At 36.3% G+C, this 16,091-nt stretch overlaps 4 protein-coding genes across 4 annotated transcripts; 2 read left to right on the forward strand and 2 right to left on the reverse strand.

Annotated features, from left to right (window-relative positions):
- Positions 1-2,733: 2,733 nt before the first annotated feature.
- On the forward strand, positions 2,734-3,530 carry AGL29 (AGAMOUS-like 29). Its single transcript, XM_086228697.1, has one exon. It carries the CDS (start codon positions 2,912-2,914, stop codon positions 3,488-3,490), a length of 579 nt encoding a protein of 192 aa, XP_086084823.1. The 5' UTR covers positions 2,734-2,911; the 3' UTR covers positions 3,491-3,530.
- A 5,110-nt stretch (positions 3,531-8,640) lies between these two features.
- On the reverse strand, positions 8,641-9,099 carry LOC147297107 (uncharacterized). The gene has a single exon (XM_086230013.1). The coding sequence runs from the start codon at positions 9,097-9,099 to the stop codon at positions 8,641-8,643; it is 459 nt and encodes a 152-aa protein (XP_086086139.1).
- Positions 9,100-9,932: 833 nt separating this feature from the next.
- On the forward strand, positions 9,933-12,409 carry LOC147297108 (uncharacterized protein ycf23-like). The gene is made up of 9 exons (XM_086252746.1): positions 9,933-10,177; positions 10,401-10,466; positions 10,647-10,721; positions 10,931-10,993; positions 11,150-11,209; positions 11,308-11,397; positions 11,482-11,589; positions 11,864-11,986; positions 12,128-12,409. The coding sequence occupies exons 1-9, from the start codon at positions 9,971-9,973 to the stop codon at positions 12,257-12,259; spliced, it is 924 nt and encodes a 307-aa protein (XP_086108872.1). The 5' UTR covers positions 9,933-9,970; the 3' UTR covers positions 12,260-12,409.
- A 417-nt stretch (positions 12,410-12,826) lies between these two features.
- On the reverse strand, positions 12,827-16,087 carry LOC147297109 (HMG-box (high mobility group) DNA-binding family protein). Its single transcript, XM_086252747.1, has 6 exons — positions 15,928-16,087; positions 15,088-15,270; positions 14,470-14,527; positions 14,309-14,353; positions 13,220-13,300; positions 12,827-13,114 (listed from the first exon to the last, which is right to left on the reverse strand). The coding sequence occupies exons 1-6, from the start codon at positions 16,002-16,004 to the stop codon at positions 13,064-13,066; spliced, it is 495 nt and encodes a 164-aa protein (XP_086108873.1). The 5' UTR covers positions 16,005-16,087; the 3' UTR covers positions 12,827-13,063.
- Between the last annotated feature and the right edge of the window lie 4 nt (positions 16,088-16,091).

Genomic DNA, 16,091 nt, shown 5'->3' on the forward strand with positions numbered 1-16,091 from the left:
TTAATTTCATTAGCCATATATTTTATTATATATATCTTCCTTATATGTAAAGAAATTTGGGACACCATTAATTATATATCTACTGAGATGTTTCTTGTCCTATTTTGATATGTGCAAATTAAGTTTTTTTAATTAACTAATTAGCATTTTAATTTTAGAAAAGAATACTCGATCAGTTTCTAAATATTCCTCACAATGAATATATAAATTGTCAAAAGAGATATGCATGTGACAGAAAAGATGATTATATATGACAACATATTGCATCATAGAGTTTGAAAATACATGCATATGGACAAACAATAATGCTAGTTGTCCCACAATTTTTTTCCCATTAAAAAAATAAATTACATATATGGTCAATGCATTTAATTAATTACCTATTTAATTACATGTTTTTCTTCCAATATATAAATCCATCAAAACTAGGAGGAAAAGCAAAGCAAGCCCATTAATTTCCTTTTTCATTTTACAGAAAAAGAAAAAACACTTGGGCAAGAAAAGCTGGAGATGAAGAAGATTGCAAACGAAGACGATCTTCTTGCTACTTTCTCTAAGCGTCGGTCCGGTGTATATATATTCAAGAAAGCTAACGAGGTGGCCGTTGTGATCTTCTCACCTTCGGGTGAACCTTTTTCCTATGTCGTCAACTGTTTTCTGAACCGGGCCCCACCCGAAAACAACAACGTGGACCACATGCACTATGCAATCTCGTGTGGAGGAGCTTCGACAGATGCATGGATCCATGGCCTCCACCTCTTCTTCTTCTCAAGCTTAAACCTTTCATGGGTCTGCTAATAATCCACGAGTGATCGATTGGCCCTCTTTTCCCTCCTGGTTATTATGATTATGGCAGTCGTCATGTACTCATGTTTACAAAATTTCATGCTAGATAGGGCTTTTCAATTCTAGGATGGATCGATGTCGCGGGCTAGTTTTATAATTTAATTGTTGCTAATTGCTATACACCATTAATATAGATTTTTCAATATTTTTTTCTTGAGATATATATATATATATATATATTTATAACCGAAAGTGTCTTGGACTAGTTTTTTAATATTTCGCACCAAACTAATCTCTTGGGGCCGGTCAAATGTAGGCAATTCACGCCGAGCTTAAGGAATTTATAAGAAATTTTACCTCCCTTTTCAATGTAAGTGTAACGTGATAGTTTAACTAATTTATCCAAATTACAACACGTGTACAATTATTAAATCTAAAATCTTAAAAAATACGTTTAAAATTTTGCACGTATTAAAACTTGAATGAATTAGTTACACCGTGGCATTATAATCACAAAAATTTTATTTTCTACTTGACTATATATATCAATTCAAGTTGTATGATGCATTACCTTGATCCCATTAATTTGCATGATTTCTCACATATCAACTGGAAGCCCCTTTTCATGAATTATAGAAATGTATTGTATAAGCTAGTGATTATTGAATAGTACGTTTAGGTATTATGTGATATATATATATAAATAAACCTTCTTGGGTCACAAATAAGACATGTTATATTTTCAAGTGGTCAATCATAAATATACATTCAACCCTATAGTTGACCACACTCCAAAATAAAAATAAAAATTAGTCATAGGAATAATTGTTACTAATGTTATATTTGGTTGCAATCAATATATATATAGATCTAGTGACAATTACATTTTCATTACTAGAAGGGTTGTAGCTAAAACTTTCAGTGACAGAAGTTGTTGTACTCTGTATAACACATTTAGTACAAGTTGTCACTACAAGTTTTTAGTTACGGGCCATTTTTAGGTATTACACAATCACAACACTTTTCACGACTTATGACTAAAAGCCTTATTGTTTCATAGTAAATGTGTTTATTCCATCCTAAACGATGATCACATTTCATATGAAACAATGAAACACCACTTATTGGGGCCCATGCTCATCAGTCTCTCATGTTGCACTGATATTGTGTACAATTTTAACCACTTTAACTAAGTTTGGAATATTTTAAAAAGAACAATCTTAGTACGACTTACAAAAGTTTTCCTCTTAATATATCCAATGTTAAACAATCACTTATCCGGCGGATGTGTAACACTTGCACTTAGATCCACACAATTCTTAACTTAAATGTTTGACAAACACTATATGACATTTTAAGGCAATAACATTAAGGATAAAACTTTCCTTGGCAATTAAAAGTAAGTCATTTATACATAATTGGTAAGTTGGTAACCATTGTTCGTTAATTGGTAGAGATGTCAACCTATCCCTTGCCATTTGGGGGGCCATATGCATCATCACAGAATCTGTGGCCTCACAAATTTATTAGTTGGTCATTAATTGATACAAATCACATCCCCTTTTATTCTTTATAACCATCATTTTAAAAAACCAATTATGTTACATGTACTACTTACTTTCTCAGAATCAATCCCTACCCTTAATTCCTCTAATACGCAATCATCCATTCGACAAAATATTTCAATCAGGCGGCCATCCTTCTCAGACAATTAAGGTCCTTAGAATCCAATAAGTAACAATTGCACTAACCACAAAGAGAAGCTTAATTACCTAATGTTGCTGTGGACCAACCACACAACTTTTTGTTCTCATTCAATAGGCAAATCCAAATGGCTTTTGCACAAAATTAAATTCATCCTTTAACCAGAATCTGATATCCTAAATTGGATTTGAATGATGCCAGGCTTGCCAGCCCAAAAGTCTGAAAATTGAATTCATTATTTGGTAGCATATATTCAAACAGAGAAGGAAAGATCATTAATTGCTTTCCTTATCAGCAAATTACACATAGAATTAAGGGGTAGCAAAAACCCAATATTAGAAACACTGAACCTTTTATATGGGTGCACAAATCTCACATTTCCTCCCAACTATCCCATAAATTTTACAAACAAAAAATAGAGATGGGAAGGAGAAAAATTGAGATGCAAATGGTGCAGGACAGCAGCTCTAGGCAGGTCACCTTCTCCAAGCGCAGGACTGGCCTGTTCAAGAAGGCAAATGAACTAGCCACTCTGTGTGGTGCTGAGGTTGCTGTTGTTGTTTTCTCTCCTGGGGGCAAGCCCTTTTCATTTGGACAACCAAATGTGGAGTCCATTGCAGACAGGTTTCTAAATGAGGAGGATGAGGAGGAGGACCCAAATCCGAGTGATTGCTTTGTTGGGTCTTGTTCATCAAAAGATGAAGGTGGGGAGAGGCTAAACCAAGAGCTTGGTGACGTGCTCAAGCAGTTGGAGGCTGAGAAGAAAAGGGGGGAGAGCCTTGATAGGGCACTGAAAAGGGGTAAGGGGCCTATGGGCCTCAAAAACAAAGCAGCAATTGGTGAGATTAACCTGCCAGAGCTTCAGAAACTCAAAGGGTCGCTGGAAGAATTGCATGAGAATGTCAAGGCGAGAGCCAGTGACATGGAGGCATCGTCTTCTTTGCTGCTCCTGTCAAACCAGCCGGTGCGAAAGGCTAAGGCTGTTGCTAAAAGTGGCTGAGAGTCCTTAATTTTAATTCATTTTCTAGTGGTATCATGAATGTTTCCCTGTTTGTTTGTTTGGTTAAGTTTCTGAAATAGAATTTCCTAATATAAGTAATGGGTTGAAATTAGATAAACATGTTTGCTTTTGCTAGAAATTTATGCTGTGTATGTTTCTAATGTTATCTCCACAATCACATCTTCACATGCAGGGCGCACAAGCCACAAATTAATTTGTGCGCAAATGTGGATGTATGTGGTGATTAATCGCATTTAGCTCTTTTAGTAATGTACGTTTTTGGGTATTCATCACTCAACCACTTAGATTTGTTTAAGTCACGGCATGGGGGGATCGGAAAAATAACAAGAATCGGTGTTGTCGTGGTGCTACGAGACCACGATTCTCCTCCGGCCAGACCCTCGATTCGATTGTTTTCTAAGAATGCTGAGCCTGATATGTAAGCTATGTCTATGGGAGGAACTAAAAAGAAGAACTTTCAAAATTGAGAATTTTAGTATCAATTTTGTTGTCCGACCTACTCAAAATAACATAATTTGGACAATCCAAACAACCCATACATATAACTTTAGGTCTTGAGCAAAAATTATGTTGCTCAAAAGCGAGAGAGTTGTTAGACCTGACAGGTGGCCGAAGGGTTAGGTGGTTTGACCCGTATAGCATTTGAGTCATAATATTAATTCTTCTCATTTACTTCTTTATAGAAGCTAGTGAGCGTTACTCATTAAATAAATCTAACGACTTACATCCAAATGTTTTTTCTCCTTTAAAATGCAAGATCTCGTATAAGAGTTCTAAGAAAGGTTATAATTTAATGATAGCCATAAGTTTTATATGTTTAGAAAGGGCCAGTCCAAAGCTAAGCCCAAATACAAGACCAAAGGTGGCAATTCATGTTAGTGGGTTGTGTTCGTGTCATGTCGTTTCGTGTTCGTGTCTTATCATTTCGTGTCGTGTTAAATATTACTAATACGAACACAACCCACTAACATGAATTAATTTGGACAACTTGAAATAACCTAGAAACATAAGTTGAGCAAATATGGGCAACCCTGCTATTCCCTAAACAAAATGATTTGAAATTTTGATAAATAGGGTATGAACACGTGTATTTCAACAATTCTTCGATTTTGCTTTAGATGAGCTTCTTTTGTGCAATTTTGTATATAAGAAGCATGATTCATCCAAAAGAGAAAGAGTTAGACCTAACATATGCTCTCTTTTGCAAGTAAGGGTAAGCCGTTTGACCCGTATAGCATTCAGCCATTCAGGTCATAACATTAATTCTTCTCATTTTTTTATATAGAAGTTAGTGTTACTCGTTAAATAGATCCAATAACTCACATTCAAATGTCTTTTTCCCCGTAAAATATAGAATGTCTTGTGAGACTTCTAAGAAAAGTTATAACTTAATGTTAGCCATAAATTTTATATGCACAAAAAAGACTTGTCTTAAATCTAAGCCCAAATACATGACAAACAAGCGTTAATTTGGGCCCTTTTACATAAAGGCCTCATCTTATCTATTTTATTTAGGGAAATTGTACATCTAGGCCCTCAAACAATTGGGCTAGTCGATTTCACATTGCCCCTAAATGAAAAAATTGAATCACAACTTCAAGGTGTTGGAGAAGTTGGTTCGGATGTATAGCTGTAAATCTAGGCACCCGAATTTGGGTCTCCAATTCGACCTTTGGAGCCAGGTAGTAAGGGAGGTAAAATTTCTTGTGAATCCCCTAGGGCCAGCGTTGATTGTCTGTTTTTGACCGGCTCAAGGAATTAGTCTGGTGCACGAAAATTGGCCCAGAACACTCTTGGTTACCAAAATAAAATAAAATTGAACCTCATGCATTGCCACTTGAATTGATTTGTAGAGTCCACGTCTAATTATGTCCACTATTCCGTAAAAAAATTAATATATTAATGAAACCTTCTATAAATTAAATCTTAATTAACAATTTTATATGGAAAATTTGATGATATATGATGCTATATATGGTCTCCTAGGAATTGGAAGACCATGCCAAAGGCATATCTGTAGAGCTAGAAAAAAATTATTTTTCTTTGGTCAAAGAGCTAGAAAGAATTGAGTATAAAAGAATTTGCTTAATTTTGTAGGCATGGGACGACAATATGGAATATTACTCGATCGCACCCTCTGTCAGTCTGTCGAATACCGTTTGGCAAAACGAGTGAGCAACTCGTATGTACAGTTGTATGCATGCATTATCGACCTGGACAAATATGGAAATAAATCGACACACTATTTCCTTCCTTCATCAACATAACATTCCTAGAATTGGACCACACTCTTCCTTTGTTCTAGATCATCTAAATAAACTAAATAATTAATGGCTAGTTACCGTTGTGTCCTCGACTATTATAGGCAGGCTATTTTTTATTTCCACAATTATAATACTCATTCTGTTATTTTTTTTATTTTTCTGGTTGAAACAGTGAAAGCCAGCAATTAATTTATAAACCTAAATTTAATTAATTATGTATCACCATCATTTCTCAAAAAAAAAAAAAAACTTGCATCACCGATTCACTGGCCATCTGCTAGCACTTAGCAGAGATCGATGTTCCTGATCAGACACTATCTAAAGGAGTCTAAAAAGAATTGGTACGTTAAGTATAAAGCTAGGAAACAACAAGAACATAACCATTATTCCCAGTCGACCTCAATGTAAAAATCTCTAAAGAATTAAAAATATCATGTTGGAAATAATAACATTATAATTTTCTGTACGTTTGCATCATCCAGTTAATACTCATTGAAGAAGGGAATTATAAATACCATATATGGTTGTGAAATTCCTTGCTTTTTCACTTTCGGTAAAAACATATATATCTACTCCACCGTCCCAATCACACTTGTCATAGTTTCGTGAACTGAATGGAGTTCCATGCATGCAATTGTCAATTGAGTACGTAGCATATTCTATCTGCTTTTTCTTTTCTAGCTTTTTTTTTTTTTTTTTAATGTCCACCAAAGCTTTGTTAAAATTATTAAGTAATTGACAGAATAATTTCTTCGACTGGATTTGGACATACAATTGGCCTGAGACCAACTGCCACATATAACCAATGATACAGATAATGAATATTAAAGTCGTTTTCCTTTTGGTCAATTTTGTTTGGAACGGGAGATAGGTCATCAATTATACATAACTGCATGTAGTAGTCAGATTAATAATATTCACATGCAGCTCTAATATGACACATCACTCAAGTTTTTAACAGAGCTTATGTCCCCAAATTTGTCTGTCTTTAATTTCTCTGTCACACAGATTGTTATTCAATGATGATTTTTATATTGGCATATTGTACCCATTAATTGGAAGTTTTGGTTCTACGTATAGCAAAAAGGAATCTGGATTGGTTTTGGGTTTCTCGAAATATTCAGTCTAATTAAGTCTTTATTTTCTTAAAATGCCATCTTATTTTGATGTATGAGTCATATTTTCTGATCACATTCAATAAAAGAGTAATGTAATATATAATGCCTTAATATTTTCTCTAACTAAAAAAGGGCTAAGACGGCCAAAAACAGGTATGGATTTTTCGTTCGTAGTTGTCTTTTTGGAATTTGAACAAAGACCAAACACAAAAAAAAAAAAAAAAAAAAAAAAAACAGCCAAAACACAGCTAGCGTTTACATATGGCATGCCATGATTCGATGGAATGAGGGAGACTGGAATTAGCCTATAGGTAGGTTGTTTTCCTTCTGGACACACCCAAACAACTCATAATCCCACTCCCCCACGTTTCTACTACCCTTGACTCCATCAAAACGCGGAGCAGTTGGTCTCCCACTAGGTCCACATCTCTTCTGGAAAATTACCAAAATACCCTCACCCCGCCGCCAAAATCCCCTTATATCCTAGAGTCCTTGCCTACTAAGAAAACCGAATCTTCCCCACCCCAATAAAACCACCACCTTCTCTTTCAGACTTATCTCATTCCGCGCAAACCAAACCGAACCCACAAAGCAGAAGAAGGCAGAGAAGGAATTAAGGGCTCTCTAGCCGGCGGGATTGAGAAATAGAAATGTTGGGCAAGAAGAGGTGGTCTTTCTTTAAGAGGACGAAGAAAGAGTCATGGAGTTGGAGGTGGAAGTTCTTGGGGTCTGCATTCAAGTTTAGGCCTTTGAATCTGCAGGTGTCTTTCTACGACGACATCGTTTTCAAGATTGTGTCTGTGTTTGAGGCTATAGTGTTGGTGCTCAGCCTCGGTTTCTTCTACCTTTTCTGCGGCTGCCAACTTTGAGTTTCTTCTTCCTCTTCAACCTTTGAGGCTGTGGTGTCTCTCCCTGACTCTTTCTGTTTATTTGGTTTTCTTTATGATGTTGCTTCAAGGAATCAAGGGTACAATTGTCAGTGCAAGTTGTTGGCTTATGGGTGCTTCAGACATGAATGGATTTCAAGAGTCTTCCTATGAATCTTCCTATATATGAATGAAAGAAACATCTTGGGTTTTGGGTAGGAGAGATTAGGCTAACTCAGCACATTGGTTCTGTCATGTTGCTAATATGTTTATGTACAAAGGCACAAAGCTAATGCCTAGTTGACTTCTTTGTTTTTTCATAAATTCTGTGACTTCTTTCTCTGTACAAAGGCACAAAGCTAATGCTAATATTCAATTTTGCAAATTGCCTGTGGGTGCTCTGTTTGATTTGTGCAAATAGGTAAAGAGGGCTCTTGTGTAATGGCTTTGCCTCCATTCATAAGGTATAATTTTGCAAATATGGCTGCCTAGAAAGATCCCCCTATGTGAAAACTGAATGTTCTTTTTTGTTTTTGGCCAATCAACAAGTGTGGCATTCCCGGCCATGCTAGTTTGGAATTAAGCAAAACAAGAGCAGTGGACTCTGCTGATCCAATGCCCTTTAAACAGGACTATTAGAACAGGTGGGATTTGAGGACAGAGATCAAGCTAGAGCCAAACATTAACAAACAAATTAAAGAGTCACAACCCCAAGTCTCTTTATATGTTATAACCAAGTCATTTTGGACTACCTTAATGGCCTTCCATAACAAGTGTGTGTGGCCTTCATATTCCAATATCCAGCTAGCCAGAGCTTCCTTTATGATTGAAACTCAAAGTCTCCACCATTTGGTTGATCTGCTTCTTCTGCAGCCCCAGGCTCAGTTTCTCCTGCCTTCAACCACAACCCATATGCGGTATGCCCTTTCCTCACCAACTCCTTGATCCCCACACTCATTCTCCATGTGCCCTATAATCCCACACCTGAAACAAAAGTCTGGAAGCCCTTCATACTTGAAATTCACCCATCCAACATGACTCTCAGTCTCATATACTTCCCAACACCATGGCATTCTCTCAAACAGTTGGCGATCATTCATGCACAGCAATGGCAAGTCATGGACTTGGACCCAGAAAGCCACAAGGTCTAGCTTCATGGCAGATGGGTTTATAGCCCCATCCGGCTCGTCCAAAACTACCAAGGCTTGGTCAAAAGTCCAAGGGCCATCGTCCAACCACACTCTCATTTTATCTTCCATGTCTCCAAACACAAACAGGAACAAATTGTCATCTATATCCCAAATCTTGATGTCCCTTTTAGGCCTCCAATTCATCACCATCGTCGCCTTGAATGCATTCCTGTCATAGTGTTTTGTAGTGTGAACCTTGCCCACCAGACATGGATCTAATTTGCTCCCCTTCGGCCTCCTAACAACAAAAATATAGGGAGAGAGAGATGAATGCGATGTGTTTTTATTTGAAGGAGTCACCTACAACTCTACAAGTATAATTCTTGGGCTTATACACATAATTTAACAACTTTTATTGACATTTCAAAATTCTGGCCAAGAGAAAAAGTTTTTTTTTTTTTTGTTACCTAACAAAAATATTTTTTTCGAATTTCTGACCTTGATTCAAAATAAATAAATAAGAATAATGCTAGAAAAAATCACATTTTTACATTGCATGGTTAATCACATTATGTACATATTATATTAATTATCAAAATAATTTGTTTGTATGACATTTAGAATTACATGTGTCTTTCTATTATAGACGTGGTTAATAAATGTGTACAAATAATTTTAAGAGTGTGTAGTTCCTCAAACAAAACTTAATTATATTCAATTGTTAAATAGACATTTGGTCATAAAATAAAATGTAACACTTACCACATTTTTATACCACAATTTCATACATCTTACATGACATTCATACATTGGACACTAAAAATTAAAAAATAAAATCTAAAAAAGAAAAAGAAAATACTCTTCCAGTAAAATAATGACACATCAAGTAGGATACAAATGTAGAAGAAAAAATGTGGGATAACTAGCATTATTGTAAAACAAATTATATCATAGTATGTTATGATGAGGTGGCAGCAAAAATTATCTTGGTCTGAAACAGTATGCAGTACTATATAGCTGCCAGGCTCTCTTATCTCTTTTCCCTCCAATTACTTGCAACCTCTAAACCCCAGCTGGAGAGATGGAGATTCAGGCCTCACTTTGCCTTCCAACTTCACCATCCTCTCACTCCATTTTGAGACCTATCCACAACCCTCTTCTGGGTCAGTGTCTGTCTTCAAGGCCATGCTTGCCTCTGAAAAGAAGAGCCTCTTTAACCACTAAAGCACTTCTATCAACTACCAAGGAATCAGTCTTGAAGGATTTTCATGAACGTAGAGCACTCAAGGTAAAGCAAATCCCACTTCCCATTATGTAACCTTAATTAGCATGTTTTGTTTTGTTTGGTTGCTGAGAAAATGTGGGGAAGGAATAATGTTTTTGCTCAATATCCCATCTCTGTTCTAAAGCCTTACTCAACCAAACGGAGGATTAGATTTACTGCTTTGGCTTCAAATTGAATACCTTTGCCTTGATATTCAAGAATTTTAATGTAATTGTGTGTTCTACAGATTATTTCAGGTTTGCAGAATTTTAACAAGGAAAATGTTGCATCAGTCATTACTGCTGCAGAGCAGGTTTGTTTCATACTCAGTTTATAGATGTACCAAGTGATAAAAATTTGTTTGGCCTGCTAGCCCATTGCTTTCCATGTTACAATTTGTCTCTTTTTTTATGCTTTCTGGTGTCAAATTTCATTGAATTTCCCACCTAATGTTACAATTTTTTGTCATTATGTTGTGTCATTGCACCTATAGGGAGGAGCAACTCATGTGGATATAGCTTGTGACCCGGAGTTGGTGAAGCTTGCTATTAGTTTAACTTCTCTTCCGGTATGTTCATACTCTTTATAAGGGTCTCATGATCATCATTTTTCCAACTGTAAATCCCATGTTTGGATGCATCAATCGGATGTTTAAATGATTAGGTGGATGACTGTAGCTCTGCTGCATAAAATTCTTTCATCCGCAGCCACATAAAATTCAGTACCCTTAATTTTTAAGAACATATTTTTAATTGATTAGATGTCTCCATTCTGCAGGTTTGTGTTTCTTCAGTAGATCCAGCAGCATTCCCAGCTGCTGTTGAAGCCGGAGCACTGATGGTTCGGCCACATACTAATTCCTTTCATGCCATGCATTTCAGGCCAAGAATTTGATTGTGTGACCTGGTTCCTTTTCAAGGGCATGATACATAATTAGACAAGAATATCACAATGTGCCTTTTCAGTTTGTCCTAATAGAGCTGATGGCTCTTGCAGGTTGAGATTGGAAATTATGACTCATTTTATGAGATGGGTGTGATTTTCACTCCAGAGCAGGTACAGTTACAGTTAGACAATTGAATACTTATCAGCTGATGTAACTGTTAAAGAAGTTTGTCAAGAATTCTCTTTTCTCATTCTATTAAGTTTTGCAGATATTAAATCTAACAAAGGAGACCAAGAGGACTCTTCCATCTGTGACCTTATCAGTCACTGTACCACATACACTAAGCCTCCCAGATCAGGTCACAAGGAGCACTGCTAAAAGCTTATATATCCATGCATGTTGGCACCATTTATTTGGTTTAAACAAGCTAGTTGAATGACAGGTCAGGCTTGCAGAGATGCTGGAGCAGGAAGGTGTAGACATCATTCAAACTGAAGGAGGAAAATGCTCCAATCCCTCAAAATCAGGTGTTCTTGGTTTGGTCGAGAAGGTGATATGAGAGTAACCCATAAAAATCTGTACATTAAGTAGACAAAATAAAACAAGAGAACCTGCAATTGAATTCTGGCAACATCAACCAGACAACCACATATCTATGCAAAAGGCTTTCACTAGTACTTGCCACAAAAGCAGCCAAGCATGTTCAAAATGATTTGGAAATTTCAAATTGATCATAACTTCATAAGTAATAGCAACCTGGATTGCATTCTGCATAAAGTCTTTATTCCAACAGACAAATTTGACAATTATATTTCGTGTTTTAGGCAACACCAACATTAGCAGCAGCATATTCGATTTCACGGGCTGTTAAGATTCCTGTCATGTGTTCATCTGGACTAAGTGCAGTCACAGCACCAATGGCCATAGCAGCAGGAGCTGCGGGTGTGGTACGTAAACCATAAACCTGTTTCTATTTCTGCAAGGAGGCTCATCATGTCTATGCAAAGTTCATCAATGGCAGCTGGTGCACATTGTTCTGCAATTTTTTGTGGTTAACATACTGATGTTTGCATCACTCTTGAATACAGGGCGTGGGCTCGGCAGTTAACAAGCTTAATAATGTGGTTGCAATGATTGCAGAAGTGAGGAGTATAGCCGATTCATTAGGAGCATCAGCTGGTATGCGCACAACAATTGAAGAAAAAACTTTGATGCTGTAATCCATAAACATATTTATAGGATTAAGGTGACATAAAATTATGAGGTGTTTAGTGTAACATACATACATTGTTGGGCAACATTTCCTCATAAATAAGAGTTGCAGTTGTGGCCAAAAAAAAAAAAAAAGAGCTGCAGTTGCTTTTTCCTCATATCCTTAGCCTTACATGTGTTTTCCAACTGTTTTCGCTATGTCTAATAACTATCAAGCAAAAATGCCAAGTATAGGACTCTAAGAGCGTAGCCTCCTATACAAGCCAAAGTTATAAGCCTTTATTGTATCAGCAAAATATTTTTGTTAGGCATCACTGTATCAGGAAAGGCTCTCTGGGATGTTTTTGATTTTGTTTTTGTGTTTTTTTCTAGAAGAATTAATAAAGATCTTGAAGGAGACTATAATGCCACAATAAGTCTGTACAATTTAAGTATCTTTTAATGCAACTGAAGCAAAGACTCGTTGCCGAAGAGAAAACAAAGTACATTGCAGAAGAGGGGGACCAAATAATGTTGCTAATTCAAGAACAGAATTTGTTACTGGTGTTATCCAATGCAAAAGCCTGGGGTCAGTATAAACTCAAACGGAAGTTCCACATAAGGATTAGACTTGTCATCTTCCAATTAAATAAAGTACATACCGACTGTTAAAATCTGCATTTTCACTACTAAAATCCAATTGTGAACAGATATACACAAAAATGATACTGTCAAAATGATACAGCCATTGACAGTTTCAATAGGACACACGACTACAGACCCCTAAATTAGTATACTACTTGTTTACTTCCACCCTATAGAAACATGATAACTTAGATACAGAAATCTTCGTCTTCCTCCGTTTCTTCATCCTCACCACTCTCCTGCAAATGTTTAAAATCTACTTAGTAAATTGAAATTTACCACCAATGGGCATTGCTTGTAAGATAAGGTTCAGCTTATTAACCACAAAGATTATGTAAGTCTACCTTTCTCTCAATATATTCTGCCATGGCACTGTCAAACTCAGCTCGTTTCTCCGTGGCTATATCATAATATTGAACTTTTTCCTAATATATCAAGGAAAAAAATGAATAAATAAAGCAATGCTCTGAGCTAATTTTGGCCTGCATTACCATTTATTAGGAAACTAGTAACCAGTCAAATAATCAAAAAGTTATTTGATGCTTCACGCAGCAAGATGAATGAGTAACAATTGATAGTCCAAAACAAGATAGGAAAGAGCAGTTACACGCTTCAGCCAGTACCACTTGGCTGAAAATCGTATGAACCTAAGGTGGATCAGTTCAGTGTAGATAGGTGTGAGCTATAGTTGAACTTCTTAGTATAAGCTAAAGTATAGAAGCACTTTAATCAAGTCCTAAATCAAGCTCTACATCCATAAAACTAATCAGGGTTCATCTCTTAATATACTTTTGAGATATTACAAATGGCAAAAGTTATACACAACTATATATAGTTACCAAACATTGAATTGAGTTTGTTCCATACAAATTTTGTGCGCACAAATGGCATTAAGGTGGGATGAGGAGGGGATAGAACCTATGTTCAAGTCTCATTGTAAGCAAAAAAAGAAAAAGAGTATTTAAGTAATATGTGATCCCCTATAATAAACATCTCAAGTTTTAAAGAAAATTACATATACATCAAACAAGTCTACACTAGTCAACAGGTCATACTAACCAAACTACAGCTCATAACATTATGTTAAATAGACCCCCAAGTTTTCAAGAGAGTCATATTTCATCGACCAAGGAGTACAAAGGAAGTTCAAAATGCAATGCCAAAATGTGTGGATTGACAATTATTTGATAAATCATCAAAACTTTTGCCTATTTGCATTATGACACCAAGGGTTTCTTGCAGATAAATAAACTAATTGTTATTGGTAAAATACCCTTTATCATCCAAGCACGATAAGAAGTTGTACCATGCTAATAAACAAGACAAAACCACCTATTATTCATCTTGATTCACGCTCAATAATGAAATCACGTCTTACAGAACTTTAGAGAGAGGAAAAAAAGAAGTCAAACAAAAGCACACAAATCACGAACCTCATATGTCATTGTTTTCCACTTTTCTCCACACGCCTTTCCAACCTGAAAATTAAGTAGTGTATAGTTCATATACAAGAGAACTGATGGAATGAACAACAGATGAGAAACAAGCAAAAAAGATTAAACGAATTATAGCATGAACTACATCGTAAACTTACCTCACGCATTGACTTGACATCTGGATTCTGCTCTTGAAATTCCTTGCGAAAATCCTCCCTTAATCAAATAAAAATCCAGTTAAGACACTAAAATCTCCAGATACTTATGGTTCTTCATATATGAGAAAGCTGCTCAGAGTGAGCTTGATAACTAGTGCTTTCATTGAGGCATTATAAATTATGATCAATGACTGAAAAATGTGAATAATATATATAACAAAAGAACAATAAAGAGCTTAGGCAAAGTCTAATAAATAAAGTCCACATTATGAAAAGTAAGTGCGATAATAATTCAAGTAAAAACTGGCTTTGGCCAACCTGACCTTGTGCTGATGAAACAACAGTAGCTAGAAGCTACTAAGAAAATATCCAAACTGAGAAGCACTGTTAATCCAAAGTCTAAAGACCAGAACCAAAGTCACACTGATAATTTCATATATACCCAACTAAAAGCATGATGAGTTCTTATAGGACTGACACTAGCTCGCGATAAACATCATCGAGCATGTTGGTAATATAATCAAGTACTATGGATAATGCATTATACAAAGTGCAATATGTCAAATAACTATAGAAGTCTAGAAGATAATATAGAAGGGAGAAAATGAAGGAACATACAAGAAATAGAAGAAAGCAGTTGGTGGTTTCTTGGGCATCTTGTGATCAATTTTTGCACTTTTTTTCTTCGGCTTGGTTTTGGAAATTTCTACTGAAATGGGTCTCTTTCCCTCCGCGGCAAGTCTGCTTAATCTTGCTGACCTCTTTGTCCCCTCACTTGGTTTTACCTTCAACACCATCTTCCTAAAAATTTTCAAGAATTTCTTTTAAATTACTGCCAACATCTCAAAGGAGAAGTGGGGGGGTGGGAGGAACAAACAAAACAGTCAACCTTCAATAATTCAAACTGTCAAAAGCACAGTAGACTCAAAAACCCTCCATGAACTTGAGCCTCAAAGGAGCACCAAACATACTATAGGAACCCAGAGCAACATAAATCATAAATCTAACAAATTTCTTCCTCCTAGTCACTTCTTTGTTTCTTCTTCTCTTTTCTTTCACCCAATTTCCCACTTCTCAGCAACCAGCCAGAGTGTGAGTGCATATAAAGCAGTCTAAAAAGGTACAAAACTATAGAAAAACCTTAAGAAACTACAAGAAATAAGACTATCCATGTCCGGTTTCCCATTTTTCAACTAACAAAGCAAACCCAACCTCCCAACTGAGCCTCGCACAACTACTTGGCTGAGCAGAAATGACTTCTCCACATTATGGAACGCAAAACAACACAACCCATTAAACTAAATAACAAAAATTTCCATCTGTTGCTTTAGTCTTCCATCCTTTCTCGTTTCCCGAGTTTTCTCAACAACCAACAAAGGGTCAAGGGTCAAACAGCATAAAACTGTGATGAACATGTATAGAGGAAAAGAAAATACAGATGGAGTGGAAGAAAATTACCCAGTAGAAGCTTTTTCTGGGGTCTTGGCGGAGGAAGATGAGCGAGACTTCTGAGACTTTTTAGTTTTCTTTGCCATGTTTTTCTGTGTGGGCTGCTGTTCTTCGCTTCGGACCTTGGGAGTCGACCGTGAACCGGGTCTGGGTAAGGGGGTTGGAACTGGGCA

Source organism: Dryas octopetala, chromosome 1 (assembly GCF_963921425.1).
Source record: "Dryas octopetala chromosome 1, drDryOcto1.1, whole genome shotgun sequence".
NCBI lineage: Eukaryota > Viridiplantae > Streptophyta > Magnoliopsida > Rosales > Rosaceae > Dryas > Dryas octopetala.